The sequence below is a fragment of the Mustelus asterias genome, unplaced genomic scaffold (genome assembly GCF_964213995.1).
Source record: "Mustelus asterias unplaced genomic scaffold, sMusAst1.hap1.1 HAP1_SCAFFOLD_44, whole genome shotgun sequence".
In the NCBI taxonomy this organism is placed as follows: domain Eukaryota; kingdom Metazoa; phylum Chordata; class Chondrichthyes; order Carcharhiniformes; family Triakidae; genus Mustelus; species Mustelus asterias.
Genome location: NW_027590121.1, coordinates 1,355,417 through 1,375,058, shown reverse-complemented (window position 1 = coordinate 1,375,058; position 19,642 = coordinate 1,355,417). Strand labels below are relative to the sequence as shown.

Sequence of the window (19,642 nt, the reverse complement as noted above, 5' to 3'; positions counted from 1 at the left end):
TGGGCTGATGCTCTTTGAGCTGCTCCGCCATTCAATATGATCATGGCTGTTATTAATATGTACAGAAAATTGTAATATTCTAAATAGGATATTTAGATGGTGATACATTTTCATTTCTTCCTGAGGAAGAGGTTTGTGTCTGTCTAATCATTCCTGTTTTACAAATTAACTTTGAGCTTGAGAATTAGTTTTTTTTAAATCAAAAATCTGGGTTGAGAATCTGGTAAAAACACCCGAAGGGACTTTGCAATCACAAGATGTGGCCCATGTTGATTTAAGGAGTCAAAGCTGGAAGGATAAGAACTGTAAAAGGACAGCTGGACTCTTCCTCTTTGAGTCACAGTGAGACATTTCTAATTAAATACACAGAGGGAATTCCTTCAGTTTTGACATGTTCATTCAAGAAGATTGCAAGTAATTTGATTTAGAAAAAAACAGCCACGGGATATTTGATTATTGTAGATGCTGAAAATCACATTTTCTACTGTGAAAATCAGCTGGAAGTAGCACAATTAACACAAGATTTGGGACATTTAAACTCTTATTGAGAAGAGTACAGCAGCTAATGCTGTAAAAAGGGGGCTGGGCTCAGCCTCTTTTAGCAGGAGACCTGGAGACATTGGCCGGAATTTTACTGGCCCGCCCGAGGCTCGTAAGATCGTGCCCGAGGACAATGGAGAATTCCGTTCTGTGAGCCTCGTCCGCCCAAATTTAGGGCGGGTGTGCTGGTAAAATGAGGGCCATTGGGTCTGACACTTATCGTCCTGCCTTTGTTACAGAGGTGAACTCATCAGGCAGACCTCAGGGTTACATGTTTGGTTTTGAAATTACAAGTTAATTAATTTAAACATCTATTGGACATCCCAATTGGTCTCTGTTACCATGGGGATAAGTGATTCAGGGTCGAGCCTTGATTGGAATTCTGGGTGTTTCTCACAGAAAGCAGGCAGTCTGCAGTTAGCTTGGAAACCGTCAGCTGTGGGACCAGGAGCTGTGAACCAGCTGTGGGACCTGGAGCCAAGAGGGTCATTAGGAATCAGGGGTGTTCCCAATGTTTAAATCCCTCAGGAAGAAGGCAGTGAAGCCCATGCTTGAACTGAGGAGGCCACAGGTTTGAGGTCTTAAAGAAAAGTTGTTTAGTCGAAAGCTAATGGAAGGATCCCCATAAAATCTTGGAGAATAGCTGGAAAAGTGAGGAGAATTAAAGTGAATCTTGGAGAGCATTGACATTCCTTTGGGATGGTTCCAGGAACAGAAGTGAATGAACCTTCAAGAAGAAATTAGATATAGCTCTTGGGTCAAAAAGGGTCAAGAGATATGGGAGGCAGGGAGGGATCAGGATATTGAATTCGATGATCAGCTATGGTCACGATAAATGGTGGAGCAGGTTCAAAGGGCCAAATGACCTACTCCTGCCTCTAGTTTCTATGTTTCTATGTTGTTAAATATAAGGGAACTCTTTTGTGTGTGTGTGTGCGCGCGCAGGGAGGAGGGGGGGATAAAAAGTACAAACAAAAGCTGAAAAATACTGCAAAAACTCAGTAGGTCTGACAGCATCTGTGGTGAGTGAAAATAGGATTCATGTTTTGAGTCCACGTGACTCTTCAGAGCTAAAGAGGGGTTGAAAAGTAGAACTGAGTTTACAGCATAAATCTTCACAAAATATAATTAATCATGCTGGTTTTTAATATTTCTTTTGTTTTATATGAAGTAAAGTTTGTTTTTGTTTAAAAACCTGGAATCTTCTGATGTAATTTTTTCAGTTAATCACTGGGTGTTTAAATTTCTCTTGAAACGTTAATGTTTCCAACCTGAATTGTAACAACTCACACAACAATATTTCAAAACAAATTGTAGAAGAAAAATATGATGTTCTTTATTTTGTACAAAGTATTACATTATAAGATCTAGGATCTTCTAGGATCCACAATTTCTTCGCTCGAGCAATTATTTTAGTGAAACAATTCGATAATAAATGAATAAAAATTGTGCTAATTGTCATCCCTTCGAAAGCAGGAGGGCGATCGCCCGGCACAGAGGGTAATTTGGGATTTCTCCCATAGACCAATTGACAGGGATTATACCCTCCAACCATCTGAAGTGAATTCTTTCCCTGAATCGTCCAGGCCAGTGCAGTTATCAACTTGCAGTTTGGCTGATCAGCTAAGATTTTCTGCAGCATTTCATTGATCATCGTGTGATTCCTTTCACAGAGTCCATCACTGAAAGGACTTTCAGCTGCCGTGTTCATGTTTTCACACACGTCTCCAAACTCATCATTAACAAATTCCCCTCCATTATCAGTCAGAAACCTAGCTGGTGCCCCAGGTCCAGTCCCTGTCCACTTCTCCATGACTTGTTCTAGAATCATCCTTTTGTCCTTAACATGTATTATTGGAGAAAGACTAAGTTGGGTTACCATATCGATAAAGTGTAGAATTAAAATAATTCTGTCTTTGTCTCATACCTTTAGATGCACAGCAACTTCTTCATGAGCCAAGGGAAGGATGTAATGGCTTTGTCCGATACTTTGTACTAATCTGTTCTGAGTCTCGTATCCTCTTCACCAACCAGCCCTGCATCTTGTAGCAGGATTTTTAATCTTTGTTCGATAGGACAAGCAAATTGTTTGTGCAGCTTTAAGACAATTTGTAATTTTTTTCTGATTCTCTTCACCTGATGCCATGAATCCTTCTCAAACCCTATGATTAGAAACATCAGGTTTTGTTAAGAGGATACGATAATGTCCTGATTGAGTAAACTGCAGATCACTGACTTTCCAAATAAAACAATCATACCTTGTTCCATGTCCAGTTGCATTTGTGCCTTTTTCATGGAAGATTCACTCAACATTAAACTGAGGAGGTTCACTGTCAGACACACCAGACTACACCAGGCCTGGAGTGCTGACTCCAGCTACTTTACATGGAATCAACACTCTCTTTAGTGGCTTCAATCTATTGATATCACCAACTGGAAACCTTTCATACTCCTTAACCTTGTGTCACTCTTCACCATGAGGTGAATCTGGGTAACATCTTCAATCTGATCCACACACTGTCGAGGTGCAGTCACTGTGGAATGGTATTATGAGGCAAGGTTAGACTGGAGTTTTGAAGAGTAAGAGGCAACTTGAATCAAACATATAAGATCCAGAGGGGTTTTGACAGGAGGTGGATGTGGAGGGCATGTTTCCTCTAGTAGGAGAATCTAGAATAAGGGGTTACTGTTTAAAATAAATGATCATTCATTTACGGCAGAGATGAGGAAAGTATTTTTTTCAGAGGGTTGTGAGTTTCTGGAACTCTTCCTCAAAAGTTGCTGTAAGAATCACCTTTGAATATCTTGAAGGCAGAGCTGGATATATTCTTGATTAACAAGGGGGTGAAAGGTTATGGGGTAAGTAACAGAACAGGTGACTGAGTCTGTGACTAACACACTCATCATTGGACCAAATTCCTTATGACATTCCAATTCCTTCAGAGTGATAACCATCATCATTGTATTCAGCCTCAGAATTCTCTGTGTTGTGTCTCACTGCGAGTGTTTATCACACGATGATATTTTCATTCAGACCTGAAACACCTGTTAATAGTTCCCCAGTCTTTGCTGGGGTTCAATCGCGTATTAGTGCTGTTCCAATCCTGTCTTTTGTTGCGATATCCAGATGCACTAAAGATGCTTTCACCCTCACACAAAACTTGTCAAAATCCAATCATGCTTCATAGGCAACCAATACATCATCTATCTTGTAAATCTCAAAATGAACCCTAATCAAAGATTCAAACCTTCAGCGTCCAACTGATGGGTTTCCAGCTGTCAAAGTACTTGGCTTCCGATTTTCCTTTTGTTAGGAAGTGACAATGCCAAGGCCAGATCTTGTTTCCTCCTTGGTAAAGATATAACCCATGTCCACATCTCCACTTCATTCTTCCACTGGTCATGTGATTCAGACTCCGAGAACATTGGCAGTTAATCAGACCCTGACAATACCATGTTATAATGCTGATAGGGAATCCTACAGTGGAGGAGGCTAGGGAGGAAATTGCAGGTCTCCGAGCAGAGATATTTGAATCATCGACAGCCATAGGTGAGGTGCCTGAAGATTGGAGGATAGCAAATGTTGTGCCTTTGTTTAAAAAGGGTTGCAAGGAAAAGCCTGGGAACTATAGGCCAGTGAGCCTCACATCTGTAGTGGGTAAGTTGTTCAAAGGTATTCTGAGAGATAGGATCTACACGCATTTAAAGGGCAAGGACTGATTAGGGACAGTCAGCATAGCTTTGTGAGTGGAAAATCATCTCTCACAAATTTGATTGAGTTTTTTGAAAGAGTAACCAAGAAGGTAGATGAGAGTAGTGCAGTTGATGTTGAAGGAGGAAATTTTCCAGAAAACCATATTTGCATCATCAAACATATTTACATATTGGACTAATTGGCACCACTCATAACGGGCCAACAATGCAGAGGGGCACCCCCGGATGGATATTCGATCGGGTCCCCCCCTGCACAGCTGAGAGACTCACGAATTTCAGAAACTACGGAAGATCCCTAATCTGCCTAGCAACAGCGCGTAGCTGCATTTTAAACTGGCCAAGGCAGACATAAAAATCTGATAAACTAAGAGATAAGGATAAAAGGTTAAGAATGAAATACCCCAGACACCCAACAGGACAGGATGACATTAACACTCAATCTCACAAGCAGGAAACACAGACACGGAACAATAGGATCAATTTAAATAAGAGGATACATAGAGATGGTAATGGGAAACGCATTTAGACACCGGGGCAGGACCAAGTAATCCCATTAACACGAACACACACCATACAAATGCTAATCCATGAAACTTCCTAGGGACTTTTGAAACTGACAGACCACTTTATACATTGTGTAAAAAAAGGCATAATCAAATGTTCCCGCGCGAATTTTGGATCCCTATAAAGATCCAGAGCTGATGTGATTTAATTGAGATCAACGTGGCCAAGCCACTGTTTCTGAGCTGGCTACGGGGGTCTCCCTGGGATCCCAGTAATTGTACAATAAAGACACGCTTTGAACCTTGATTTGCGACTCAACTTCTATTCTGCACTGGTAAGGGATATTTCCCTACAACAAAATGGCGTAGTCACGGCAGGATTTGATATCTGACTTCTGACTGATGGCCACAGTTTGAAAGTCGGGATCAAATTTAAACGAATCTGATACAAATCCAGAGCAGTCAAAGGCGAGTGCAGGTCTCCGTTCAAAGTGAGGTACCTTTAAGGGTTAGGGTTTGTCTGTTTTAAGTATTGTTGTCTTGTAGAACTGTATAATCTTGCCTAAGTTTTTAAATTGAAACAGAAGTCCGCACTAAAGAGGTACAGGTCAGAACGACCGCGTGGAAGAAGGTAAGTAACTTTTAACTTTAATAGGAGTAAAGGACCAGAGGTAAAGATAACAGGTTTTGGGCTATTTGATAACAGGAATTAAGACTAATATAAAGATAAGTACCGCATGCAGAACTAATTGGTGTAACTAACCCAGGATTGTAAATGAAACCGCTGTCTGTGCCAAGGCAATAGGACAAGGGAGTGCTTGACTCAAGGTGCCCTACCCTAAACTGGACGTTAAGAGGAGAAATCTCCCACGCTAAGGTTGGGTTTTGAAGCGGGCGCTAAGAGGCACAGGCACTCAGGGTGCAAGGCACGGACAGTGTAAATCGGGTAACAACACTGACTCTGAAGGGACGAACAACCTCAGAGTCGATACAGTTACTAACTATAACAGGGGCTTTGATAACAGAATACATGTGTGTAAGTGTTGAGGAAAAGGGGACCCGATCCATCCTGACCAAGAGACACGACGACGGAGGATCCATTAGGGACCCGGGCGGAGTTTGATAACCTTGTTCGTCTGTAGGGAACACCACAGCCCATAGCAGGATACCCGGTTTTGGGGTAACGGATCAACCCTGCTAGTGGGGGTGGTGGCCGAGCGGGAGGCGTTGTACTTAGAGGGGCTGGGAACAGGGGCGGACAAACCCACTAAACAACCAGCACACATCCCAATAAGACAACACAAAATAGTCCAAGCGTGAGGTGTCAGGAATAGTTGGGGGAGCCCAGGGGAAAGAGACCCACTGGAACCTCACTACGAGGCCCTACAGCAATACAGACGGTGCTGGGGCAGTATCAGTGACAGGAGATAAGGGAGAGAGTTGAGGCACTTTTACTGTAGCAGCCAGCATACGGGGGTTGCAGGACTGCTAGACAGAAAAATGGCAGACCACGTTGTTAAGGGAGAAACTGCAGTAGCTCTCATTTTGAAGTATCTGTTAGCCAGAGAAGCGATTGTTGCAAAGATGAAACGGAACGGGTGGAACGCATCACAAACTTTAGAAGATCAAAGAAAGTGGGTAGACGGAGTTAAACGGGACAAAACAAAAGTAATGGGAGTAATATTAGTGACCCAGTTAGCTGGACTAATTGAGGAAGTAAATGCCTCAATGGAGGAGAGACACAAAGAGACAGAACAAATTAAAGTATTACAGGAGAGAGTGAGGGAATTAGAACACAGAAGACACACTGCGGAGATAACGCAGAGATCAGAGGAAACGGACCCTCGGCGCCCATACGAGTCAGTGCAGAAACATACAGCCACTCCAGCATCAGAAGAAAACGTAGAAAATTATAATCTAGCGCCAGTCACGAGAGGAGGGACGTTAGCACAACCAAAGGCAACCTATAAGCCTTTTACGCCAGGGGAAAGGCAGCAGATGGATAGGAGAGATCTTAGTTTTTGTATTTCAGTGTGTTTGTGAGATCTGGTAGCTTGTCGAATGTAGGTGGTTGTTGTTGTAATTAGATTGAGAGCAGGGAGCTCTTTGTTCCTGTGGAATGTTTGCTACAGGCAGTGGGTGCAGTGTATTGCACCTTGGTTTAGCCTCAGGGGGCTGGGAGAGTGTTAAAACTGTTAAAGATTAAAGTGATAGGATTTCTTGAATTTACTTTTGCTTTGAGTTAATTACAGTTTGGAAGAAAGCAGAATAAAAGCGATTGTCTTAATCAATGTTCTGTATTCTCTTTGAATGTTTTACACTCATCCCAGTCTGAAATGATAAGTTTGAATGAAAAAGGATGTACTGTGGAATGACTTTTGGAAGCTTCCATGTGTGTGTGTGTGTGTTTAAACAAAGTGGTTGCGTGGATGCTTTGTTGTTGTTTGTTTTAACGTTAAGAAAGGATTTAAACCTTGGAAGGAAGCATGTGCTCTTTCCTTTGTCTTGAAGTAGAAATTATAAGAGTTAGTTGAGGGGTTAAGAGAAGAAAATAAGTTATTTTGTGGAAAGGTAGAAAAGCAGGAACAAAAGACTGAGGTCTATGAATTAGTTTAAAGTGTATCAAGTCAGTGAAATACAGTATTAATCGCAGAATATCGCGATTTGCGAACGTCAGATAGTTTAGTATTCTGAACTAGTTTAAAATTATGTACTGCCGTCGGAATTTCATGAGCCATCAAGGTTCAAGGTTTGCCAAATATAAAAGCACTGCAAAGCTTAAAACCTAGCCAGTTAAGAAACCAAAATGTTCCTAATCAAATAACTGGTATGTATTGTACCTGCTTTGATTTTGATTCGGCGCCTGTTACTTTTCCTAGAGTGCGGGGGTTTCGATCTGGAGCTCAGTTTAAAAATAGAAACGGCTTGAATTAAAAGGGTTTGGATATCACGGGTACGATGTGTAAAGTGGTATGATACAACTGCCGCTTGATTATTTTTATTATACAGTATAGCACTGCCATACAGACACAAGAATAACATCAAATCCTGAAAAGCCTTAACCAACTTTGTATGATATATTCATATACTATATTGGGCATTGATAAAGACATAATTATTTTGTGAAGTACTGTGGTGTAGCGCTTGCACGCAAACAAATGATCAAATTAGAGATAGTGTAAGAGTACTCATATAAAGATCGGAACTGTATGGCATGTGATTTTAATGGGGAAAGCGATGTCTTTTGATAAGACTACATACAAATGAATGGATGTATCCGACAATACATCCGAGACCTTAGCACCCAATTGAAGGGGATGCGCCGGTCCGTAATTTCTAATCAGGCACAGGTCGACGCAGAGGGGGACTCAGAAATATTACCAGAAGTCCCAAAAGCCGGGAGCCGGGTATTAACAAAAGTGCTTCCTGCAAAACCAGGATTTGCCCCAAGATGGCACGGACCTTACGAGGTCATTATTAGCGGAGATACCTGTGCCTGTATAGATATAAGGGGACAGGGGGTCTGGAAACACTGGACCCAATTAAAACTATATGAGGACAAATGAACTAAAAAAATACCGTTTTGCTCATTCAACTTCCACAGGAACCAGGACCAGATCTACTATCAAGACGTCGGAACCAACTACTTTTAATTTAATTGCCTGTTTATTTTCTGTATATACTGTAATTGTAAAATACTGTTGAAAAAAAAAAGAGCGATATGGGAACAGGGACATATCTGATAATAACCCTGACCATTGTAAATACACTCCAACATATGGGGGTTAGGGGAGCAGAACCACCAATCATGGAAGGAAACCTATTCCTGAAAACACACATCCAGATCTATGGGAATAGGACCGCTTGTTACCCCTCAGCGCGATCAGTAAACTCCCTATTCATCGCAACACCAGGGTGGCTCCCACAAGAGTTATTCACTATTGACACATCGGGGGCACCCTGCAAAGAACATATTGGGTACTTTAAGCAAGGGATACAAGGAAGGTGTGTAGAGCTCACTGAGCCGGGAATTCTAAGGGGGACGGGACCCCAACCGGAGGAGACACTTGGGAACTACCCACAATGTTTTAAGGGAGAGGGATGGGGGTGCGTGCATGCCTTTGTCCCTAAAAATGATTCGTGCGCTGAGGCACATTGTGCTCTCCAGGAGTGCCGGGTCCGGGAAGGACACTTCACTTGTGACTGCAAGCAACAAAAATGCATTGCAGTCACCGCGGGTAGGCAGCTTATGTGTGGCAAGTGCAACAGCACCCACGTAAGCTCAGCCTCAGGGACATATCCATTTGATTCTCACCAAGAGGTACAATCAAGTGGACAGTCCAGGGGGAGGGAAGGTTCCACAAGATGGGGCCATGCGGTCAAACGACACCGGGGTAATGCATGTTATCGGGTTAAAGACGGGTACGTGTTTTATTTAAAAATGTATATATGACGGCCACAGACAGGCCTCCAAGGTTCTTTTCCGTAGGGACAATCAGACCTCTCACGGTTCCATGCCCAAGCGAAGGGCATGTCCAGAAACGCATAGTGACCAGGGCCATCAGCGCAGAATTTTGCTCCGACTGGCAGGCCCCTGTCACACTAGGGTCTTCTTTAGGATATGGATTTCTGGGGACACTATCCCTGGGAGGCGCCGCAGGGGTGATCAGTGCCAGTAATAGGAACTTCTTCATATGTGGACTGACCATTTTAGGAAACAACACCCTACAAGCATTAGGCGCAATTGACCAAGAACTCGCAGAACTCAGACTATACACACAACAAACGAGATATGCGGTGGACTATCAGCTAGCCAGACAAGGGGGGGTATGCACCATCATCAAGGAAAAATGCATCACATACGTACACGACGAGACACTAAACATAACAGCAGCCATGTCCGGGATACAAAAGCAATTGGATAACTTTAAACAGGGGTTAACAGGGACTGATGGGTGGTTAGGATGGCTGTTTAACACAGTTTGGGGAGCATATATTATGAAGGGATTAATCCTAGTAGTAGCCATCCTGTTCACACTCTGCCTTGGCCTAACCTGTATTAAAGTGATATGTGCAAATATTACATCAAGAATGCTACCCACTGCCAGTATCCAGATGCAAGAACTTAACAACGACACAGAAGAAGAGGAACAACGGCAAGGACAACAGCTGTACAAATCACTGTTCCTCTGAAGGTCGTCCATGGGGGGTCAGCCATGAATGGCACCCCCTGGACGAGAGGAGGGACTGAAGGAGGAAATTTTCCAGAAAACCATATTTGCATCATCAAACATATTTACATATTGGACTAATTGGCACCACTCATAACGGGCCAACAATGCAGAGGGGCACCCCCGGATGGATATTCGATCGGGTCCCCCCCTGCACAGCTGAGAGACTCACGAATTTCAGAAACTACGGAAGATCCCTAATCTGCCTAGCAACAGCGCGTAGCTGCATTTTAAACTGGCCAAGGCAGACATAAAAATCTGATAAACTAAGAGATAAGGATAAAAGGTTAAGAATGAAATACCCCAGACACCCAACAGGACAGGATGACATTAACACTCAATCTCACAAGCAGGAAACACAGACACGGAACAATAGGATCAATTTAAATAAGAGGACACATAGAGATGGTAATGGGAAACGCATTTAGACACCGGGGCAGGACCAAGTAATCCCATTAACACGAACACACACCATACAAATGCTAATCCATGAAACTTCCTAGGGACTTTTGAAACTGACAGACCACTTTATACATTGTGTAAAAAAAGGCATAATCAAATGTTCCCGCGCGAATTTTGGATCCCTATAAAGATCCAGAGCTGATGTGATTTAATTGAGATCAACGTGGCCAAGCCACTGTTTCTGAGCTGGCTACGGGGGTCTCCCTGGGATCCCAGTAATTGTACAATAAAGACACGCTTTGAACCTTGATTTGCGACTCAACTTCTATTCTGCACTGGTAAGGGATATTTCCCTACAACAATGTTGTCTACATGGACTTTAGCAAGGCCTTTGACAAGGTACCGCATGGTAGGTTGTTGCATGAGGTTAAATCTCACGGGATCCAGGGTGAGTTAGCCAAATGGATTCAAAATTGGCTTGATGACAGAAGGTGGTTGTAGAGGGTTGTTTTTCAAACTGGAGGTCTGTGACCAGTGGTCTGCCTCAGGGATCGGTGCTGTGTTCACTGTTATTTGTCATTTATATTAATGATTTGGATGAGAATTTAGTAGGCATGGTAGTAGTAAGTTTGCAGATTACACCAAGATTGGTGGCATAGTGGACAGTAAAGAAGGTTATCTCGGATTGCAACGGGATCTTGATCAATTGTACCAGTGGGCTGACAATTGGCAGATGGAGTTTAATTTATCTAAATGCGAGGTGATGCATTTTGGTCAATTGAACCAGGGCAAGACTTACTCAGTTAATGGTAGGACATTGGGGAGAGTTACAGAACAAAGAGATCTGGGGGTTCAGGTTCATAGCTCCTTAAAAGTGGAGTCACAGGTGGTGAAGAAGGCATTCGGCATGCTTGGTTCCATTGGTCAGAACATTGAATACAGGAGTTGAGACATCTCATTGAAGTTGTACAATAAGGCGACACTTGGAATACTGTGTACAGTTCTGGTCATCCCATCATAGAAAGAATATTAAACTAGAAAGAGTGCAGAAAACATTTACTAGGATGCTACCAGGACTTGATGGTTTGAGTTATAAGGAGAGGCTGGATAGACTGGGATGTTTTTCTCTGGAGTGTAGGCGGTTTAAGGGTGACCTATTGAGGTCTAAAAAATAATGAGGCGTAGATCAGTTAGATAATCAATATCTTTTCCCAAAGGTAGGGGAGAATAAACTAGAGAGTATGGGTTTAAGGTGAGAGGGGAGAGATACAAAAGGGTCCAGAGGGGCAGTTTTTTCAGAGGGTGGTGAGTGTCTGGAACAAGCTGCCAGAGGTAGTAGTAGAGGTGGGTACAATTCTGTCCTTAAAAAGCGTTGACAGTTACATGGATAAGATGGATATAGAGGGATATGGGCCAAACAAGGGCAATTGGGACCAGCTTAGGGGTTTAAAAAAAAAGAGCGGCATGGACAAGTTGGGCCAAAGGACCTGTTTTCATGCTGTAAACCTCTGACCCTAAGGAAGAAACAGGAGTCAATCTTTTACTTGGAATAGATTTATTTACAGAGTGAAGCATTACAGGTACATACTTCCTCAATGTGACAGTGTCTCTCTTTATTTGCACTCAATCATCCAATCAATGCCCTCCATCTTTATATATTTAATCTCAAATAATTTAGTTAACACCCAGAGTCAGAGCAGATAATAGGTCTAAGCTGAGTGATTGCCATAATGTCTCAACAGGGGTTGAATTATTCTTTTACTTCCACACTTAGTGCCTCTCCAATATGAACTCTCTGGTGTCTCCACAGACTGGATGGCTCAGAGAATCCTTTCCCAAACTCAGAGCAGGCAGACGGTCTCTCCCCGGTGTGAACTCGCTGTTTCTGCAGAGCAGATAACAGTGAATCCCTTCCCACAGTCAGCACTACTGAACAGCCTCGACCCCAGTGTGACTGCATTGATGAGTTTTCAGTGCAGATGGGTAATTGAATCCCTTCCCACAATCCTCCCATTTCCACTGTTTCTCCATGGTGCCAGAGTCCTCGTGTCTCTCCAGGTTGAAGCCTCGTCCACACACAGAAAATGTCTACTGTTTCTGCCCACTCTGCACATTGTGATGTTTTTTCAGGCTGTGTAACCAGTCTACAAAGCGTCAAATAGACTTGAGAAACCCAATGGATTCCTTCTGTGGGGTAATGACTCTGGAAAGATACAGCATAGCTACATGTAATATAATTTAAGTTTATTTATTAATGCAACAAGTAGGCATACATTTACACAGCAATGAAGTTACTGTGAAAATCCCTGAGTTGCCACACTTCGACGCCTGTTCGGGTACTCAGAGGGAGAATTTAGCATAGCAAATGTACCCAACCAGCATGTCTTTCCAACTGTGGGAGGAAACCAGAGCACCCAGAGGAACCCCACGCAGACACAGGGAGAATGTGCAGACTCCGCACAGGCAGTGACCCAACCCAGAAATTGAACCTAGGTCCCTGGCGCTATGAGGCAACAGTGCTAACCACTGTGCCACCATGCCGTCCCATAATATATTAAACTCGTAAAAATAGAAATGTGCTGAATTTAAAAACCATAAGAAATGGTCCGCCAGGAAACTGAATCACTCAGTCTCCACATTTGCAGTTTCTCCCTAACGTGATTGTGAACAGAGCTGTTTCCTTCCATGTACAAAATTATCTGCTGTTCAGGTTGTGATAAATTACCTGATGTTTTGTGCAAGTTTCCTGACCCCAAAATCCTACTCTTCTCAGACCAACTTGAACATCTCTTGAAGAGTATACGGGGTGTAGGAGTAGAGTTAAGAGAGAAATCAGGAGGGCAAAAAGGGGGACACGAGATTGTTTTCACAGATAAGGGAAAGGAGAATCCAAAGAGCTTCTACAAATAGATAAAGGGCAAAAGAGTAACAAGGGAGAGAGTAGGGCCTCTTAAGGATCAACAAGGTCATCTATGTGTGGATCCACAAGAGATGGGCGAGATCCGAAATGAATATTTCTCATCAGTATTTACTGTTGAGAAAAGCATGGATGTTAGGTAACTTGGGGAAATAAATAGTGAAGTCTTGAGGACTGTACATATTACAGAGAAGGAGGTGCTGGAAGTCTTAAAGCGCATCAAGATAGATACATCCCCAGGACCTGATGAAGTGTATCCCAGGACATTGTGGGAGGCTAGGGAGGAAATTGCGGGTGCTCTAGCCGAGATATTTGAATCATCGAAAGTCACGGGTGAGGTGCCTGAAGATTGGAGAATGGCAAATGTTGTGCCTTTGTTTAAAAAGGGCTGCAGGGAAAAGCCTGGGAACTACAGGCCAATGAGCCTCACATCTGTGGTGGGTAAATTGTTGGAAGGTATTTTGAGAGACAGGATCTACAGGCATTTAGAGATGCAAGGACGGATTAGGGAGTCAGCATGGCTTTGTGAATGGAAAATCATGTCTCCCAAATTTGATTGAGTTTTTTGAAGGGATAACCAAGAAGGTAGATGAGGATAACCAAGAAGGTAGACTTCCATAGTTAATGATAGGGTGTTGGGAAAGTTATAGAACAAAGAGATCGGGGGGGTACATGTTCATAGCTCCCTGAAAGTGGAGTCACAGGTGGACAGAGTGGTGAAGAAGGCATTCGGCATGCTTGATTTCATCGGTCAGAACATTGAATACAGGAGTTGAGATGTCTTGTTGAAGTTGTACAAGACATTGGTAAGGCCACACTTGGAATAGTGTGTGCAATTCTGGGCACCCTATTGTAGAAAGGATATTAAAAACTAGAAAGAGTGCAGAAAAGATTTACTAGGATGCTACCGGGACTTGATGGATCGAGGTATAAGGAGAGGCTGGATAGACTGGGAGTTTTTTCTCTGGAGTATAGGAGGTTGAGGGGTGATCTTACAGAGGTCTATAAAATAATGAGGGGCACAGATCAGCTAGATAGTCAATATCTTTTCCCAAAGGTAGGGTAGTCTAAAACTAGAGCGCATAGGTTTAAGGTGAGAGGGGAGAGATATAAAAGTGTCCAGAGGGGCAATTTTTTCACACAGAGGGTGGTGAGTGTCTGGAACAAGCTGCCAGAGATAGTAGTAGAGGCGGGTACAATTTTGTCTTTTAAAAAGCATTTAGATAGTTACATGGGTACGATGGATATAGAGGGATATGGGCCAAATGCAGGCAATTGGGGTTAGAACATAGAAAAACTACAGCACAAACAGGCCCTTCGGCCCACAAGTTGCGCCGGTCATGTCCCTACCTACCTAGGCTTATATATAGGCTTACCTATCACCCTCAATCCTATTAAGTCCCATGTACTCATCCAGAAGTCTCTTAAAAGACCCTATTGAGTTTGCCTCCACCACCCTGACGGCAGCCGATTCCACTACCCACCACCCTCTGAGTGAAAAACTTACCCCTGACATCTCCTCTGTACCTACTCCCCAGGACCTTAAACCTGTGTCCTCTCGTAGCAGCCATTTCAGCCCTGGGAAAAAGCCTCTGAGAATCCACCCGATCTATACCTCTCAACATCTTGTAAACCTCTATCAGGTCACCTCTCATCCTTCATCTCTCCAAGGAGAAAAGACCGAGCTCCCTCAACCTATCCTCATAAGGCATGCCACCCAATCCAGGCAACATCCTTGTAAATCTCCTCTGCACCCTTTCTATGGCTTCCACATCCTTTCTGTAATGAGGCGACCAGAACTGGGCACAGTCCTCCAGGTGGGGTCTGACCAGGGTCCTATACAGCTGCATCATTACCTCCCGACTCCTTAACTCAATCCCTCGATTGATGAAGGCCAGCACACCATATGCCTTCTTAACCACCTCCTCCACCTGCGAGGCCGATTTAAGAGTCCTATGGACCCGGACCCCAAGGTCCTTCTGATCCTCTACACTGCTAAGAGTCTTACCCCTGATATTATACTCCTTCATCCTGAGGAGTACTTATTGTGAAGGGGCACATCCACCAAGGTGCTCTCTATCACCCGAGCTTTCCCCTTCCTGGATGTTACCCGCTTGTCTGCCTTCCGTGGCCCTGGTGTGACCACCTGCTGATAGCTCCTGTCTATCGCCTCCTCATTTTCCCTAACCTGACGAAGATCCTCGAGCTGCAGTTCCAGTTCTCTAACACGGTCCCTTAGGAACCGCAGCTCGACATACCATCACAGATATGGACGTCCGGGAGGCCAGGAGCCTCCAGGACCTCCCACATTGTACATTGGGAACAACAGACTGGCCTCACACGCATAGTTTCCCTTCTTATTTCAAGGGACACAGAGAAACGTACTTAAGAATTAAACTTACCCCGCCTCGCCCTTTCCGCCCAAGCCCTTAGAGCCAAAGCCCTTTCAGCTCTCACTCTACTCCCTGCTCACTCGGCTGCCCACTAACGCCGCTGCCCGCTGTATAGTGTGGCCTGCTTTTTAAACCTCCCGCACTACAAAAAAAAATTCAAACACCCTTCCCACAACACCCCGCACGCGGCCTACTTCCGGTCTCGAGTTTAAAAGTTTAGAATAAATAAATAAATACACCAAGCCCGCGAAAAAGTGATTTAAAAGTCGATCTCTTACCCCAGCACTCCTGCAACAAATCGCTCCTCCTTGCCTCTCTCAGGATAAACAATTAGCTTATGGGTTTCCAAAAAAAAAGGACGGCATGGACAAGTTGGGCCGAAGGGCCTGTTTCCATGCTGTAAACCTCTATGACTCTATAACTACATTAACACCTAAACAGAGCTGGAGTTATTTTACAATTCAGGAGAAACAGACCCAAAGGAACATGGTTCAGTCTAAATATGATCAAGAGGAAAATCACAAAATCACAACAGTTCCTTGTGAATTTGCTGGTGTCTCAGAAGAGTGGATGAGGTAACGTATCCCTTCCCACACTGGGAGCAAGTGAACGGCCTCTCCTCTTCGTGAATTCGCTGGTGTATTGCTAGGTTCGATGAGTCAATGAATCTCTTCCCACACATAGAGCAAGTAAATGGCCTCTCTCCAGTGTGAATTCGCTGGTGTACTGTTAATTTGGATGACTGATTAAATCCCTTCCCACACTGGGAGCAAGTGAATGGCCTCTCCTCTTCATGAATTCTCCGGTGTATTGCTAGGTTGGACGAGTCAGCGAATCTCTTCTCACACCGGGAGCAGGTGAATGGCTTTTCGCCAGTGTGAACTCGCTGGTGTGTCAGTAGACTGGATGACCGACTGAATCCTTTCCCACACACAGAGCAGGTGAATGGCCTCGCCCCAGTGTGAATTTGCTGGTGTCTCAGCAGAGTGGATGAGTGAGCAAATCCCTTCCCACATTGGGAACAGATGAATGGCCTCTCCCCAGTGTGACTGCGTCGATGTGTTTCCAGCAGGGATGGGTAATTGAATTCCTTTCCACAGTCCCCACATTTCCATGCCATCTCCCTGTTGTGACTGCAATTATGTTCCCAAAGGCCAGATGATTGGTTGAAGCCTTCTCCACACACAGAACACATGTACAGTTTCTCTCCACTGTGAACGGTGCTTTTTTCTTCCATGTTCAAAATCTGATGATTTTAAGATTTCAATAAATTGGGCGACTCCATCAGGTTCTGATATCATTCTCTTCTGAAACCCTGTGAAATTGATTTAAAACAGAAAAAGGGAGTGAGAGAACACCCAGAAAAACACAAAGGCAGGTTGTGAAATTGAGCTGAATGAATCTGGTAATTTGTGGGTCCTGCACGAGGAATACGTGACTATAAAAACTGCTGGATTGTCATAAAAACACAATTGCCTCAATGTCCTTCAGGGAAGAAAACCTGCACCTAGTCTGGCTCTACACAAGACACTGGGCACTGTGGGAGGAGACAGAGAGAAATAGGAGAGGCCAGGGATGGAGAAGAGGAATTTTATGCATCTACATCTCGACAAGAATTTTGACAGAATATCCCAAGTCCTCAACCTCCACCATCAAGAAGGACCAAGGTAGCAGGTAGATGTGAACACCATCAGCTCCAAGTTCCCCTCCAACTCACACACCATCCTGACTTATCTGACTTCCAGGAATAAAAGAACAGAAATTTCTTCCATATTAAATACTGGGAAGACTGAACCCATTGTCTTCCATCTCCACTACAAACTCCATCCCTCACCAGCAACTCTATCCCTCTTCCTGGCAACTGTGAGAGGCTGAACCAGGCTGTTCACAACCATGGTGAAATATTTCACTATAAGATGAGCTTTCAGCCACATATTCACATCATCATCAAAACCATCCTATTTCCACCTCAGTGACATGACCCGACTCGACCCCAGTCTCAGCTCATCTGGAACTCTCATCAATTCCATTGTGACGTGGAAACTCTTATCCATGCCTTTGTTAATTTGGATTTAACTGTCCTAATACAAGTGCAGCATGGTGGCACAGTGGTTATCACTGCTGCCTCACAGCACCAGGGATCCAGATTCGATTCCCGGCTTGGGTCATTGTCTGTGTGAAGTCTGCATGCTCTCCCGTGTCTGCGCTGCTTTCCTCCCAGTGCTCCCACAGTCTGAAAGATGTGCTGGTTATGTGCATTGGCCATGCTAAATTCTCCCTCAGTGTACCCCAACAGGCGACGAGGGGATTTTCAAGTAACTTAATTGCAGTGTTAATGCAACCCGACTTGTGACACTAATGAGTAAATTTAAAACGCAAGAACAATCCCTGCCGGCCTGCTGCATTCAGCCTCCCTGTCATCTTGAGATGTCAATAACGCCACTGCCTGTGTGCTTAGTCACACCAAGAGGTATTCACCCTTCACCCCCGTGCTTGCTAACCCACAAAACCCTCCAGAATATGTATTTATCTAATTCCGGCCTTCATGAATATTTCTAATATTAATCACTTACTGTTGGTGACTGTTCTTTCAGTTGCCTGGGCCCTAAGCTCTGGAATTTCCTCCTTAAACCATTCCTTCTAACTCACTTTCCTCCTTTAAGATGCTCCTTAAAATCTAGCTCTTTAATCAATCTTTATATCGTCTGCCCTAACATCTCCTTATGTGGCTCAGTGTCAAATGTTGTTTTGTAACATTTCCATGAAATGTATTGGAACGATGCATTGTATCAAAAGTGTGATCTAAACACAAATTAGTGTCATTGACTTGGAGATATAACACTGGGTAAATAACCTGTAACTCCATACCCGATAGCATTGTGGGAGCACTTTCACCACACAGACTGCAGCGGTTCAAGAAGGTCAAACATCATCTTCCCCACAGGCAACACATTCATTTATCTATGGAGAAAGACACAACGTTAAAATTTCACAGTATTTTGAATGAATAACAGGAAATAAAATGCTGTAGATTTGACTATCAATATAAGCTAAGTAGCAGAAGAGAAATGGACTAATGTGCAGAAAAAAACAATCCCTGACTACGAAAGAAACAGTGGGAAGATCAGTGAGTGCAGAATAGAAATTCCCCCCATTCTCTCCTCCTGCTCCAGGGTCAGTGAAGTGAGTTAAAGATGATTCTCATTAACAAACCCATTGCTGCATTTCCTTCCTGAAGCCACATTTGTCCACTGGGGCCTGGCCCCGGGAGAAAGCGCTGCAGCTGCCGTTGTGTTGGGTGTTGAGGCGGTGCCGCTAGTTCCTTATTGGGGGTGTTGAAGCCTCCACTGGGTGTGTGGAGCCTCCCCTCCCACCCACTGCCCCTAACGCTGCCTCCGCTTATCCGCCTCCTTCCCGCCTGAAGATCAGACAAACAAGCGCCTGTCCCTGGACATGAGCCGCACTGCGCATGCCCAACGTCACAATGTCCCATGAACTGATTGATGGCAATTCCGGACCAATGGAAAAAGGGGGTGGGGCTGGAGGACCGACCGGGAGCAGCTGGTCCTCCAACCAATCGGAGTGAACGAAGGGGCGGGACCGAGCTGTCACTGAGACATGCGCATTGCGGGCAATGGCGACAGAGAGAGGCTTTCTTGTCTCCACAATTGGTAAGAGGGTATTAAAGGTTCGCAGCGAGCAATGGATCTAGCGGGTGGGTGAAGAGGTTTTGCAAACGTGTTGTACAAACGCAAACCCCGAACAAGAACGTTTCAATTCCCTCTTTTTGTACCGAGCGGGGCTGCAGCTCCTCATGTTTGGCCCAGGTTAACGATCGCCATCTTTATTGAGGGCAATGTGCAGCAGACCGCATGCGCGGCTGCCATCTTTGTAGGGGGCAATATTGTCAATGAGTGGGAGGAGCTTGCTCCCCATTGTTCA

At 44.2% G+C, this 19,642-nt stretch overlaps 3 protein-coding genes across 6 annotated transcripts in view; 2 read left to right on the top strand and 1 right to left on the bottom strand.

Annotated features, from left to right (window-relative positions):
- The window catches only part of LOC144483022 (uncharacterized), a 1,062,789-nt gene that overhangs the window by 398,815 nt on the left and 644,332 nt on the right, over window positions 1-19,642 (top strand). The gene's annotated exons all lie outside the window — the stretch shown is intronic.
- Window positions 1-19,642, top strand: part of LOC144483058 (uncharacterized) — a 231,231-nt gene that overhangs the window by 61,353 nt on the left and 150,236 nt on the right. The window lies entirely within an intron of this gene.
- Window positions 719-19,198, bottom strand: LOC144483045 (uncharacterized). Of its 4 annotated transcripts, none has more exons than XR_013495973.1 (4): window positions 18,914-19,050; window positions 18,569-18,661; window positions 15,979-17,015; window positions 719-2,702 (listed from the first exon to the last, which is right to left on the bottom strand). XR_013495973.1 is itself a non-coding variant. In XM_078201884.1 (3 exons), the coding sequence occupies exon 3, from the start codon at window positions 16,935-16,937 to the stop codon at window positions 16,227-16,229; it is 711 nt and encodes a 236-aa protein (XP_078058010.1). In that variant the 5' UTR covers window positions 16,938-17,015; window positions 18,569-18,661; window positions 18,914-19,050; the 3' UTR covers window positions 15,363-16,226. The 4 variants fall into 4 exon arrangements, 2 of the variants coding, with proteins under 2 accessions (XP_078058010.1, XP_078058011.1); XR_013495972.1 differs by lacking the exon at window positions 719-2,702 and adding an exon at window positions 11,884-12,593 and having other exon boundaries at window positions 18,914-19,198; XM_078201884.1 differs by lacking the exon at window positions 719-2,702 and having other exon boundaries at window positions 15,363-17,015.

Coding starts and splice junctions, on each gene's coding strand:
- LOC144483045 (XM_078201884.1), bottom strand. CDS start 16,937: ATGGAAGAAAAAAGCACCGTTCACAGTGGAGAGAAACTGTACATGTGT.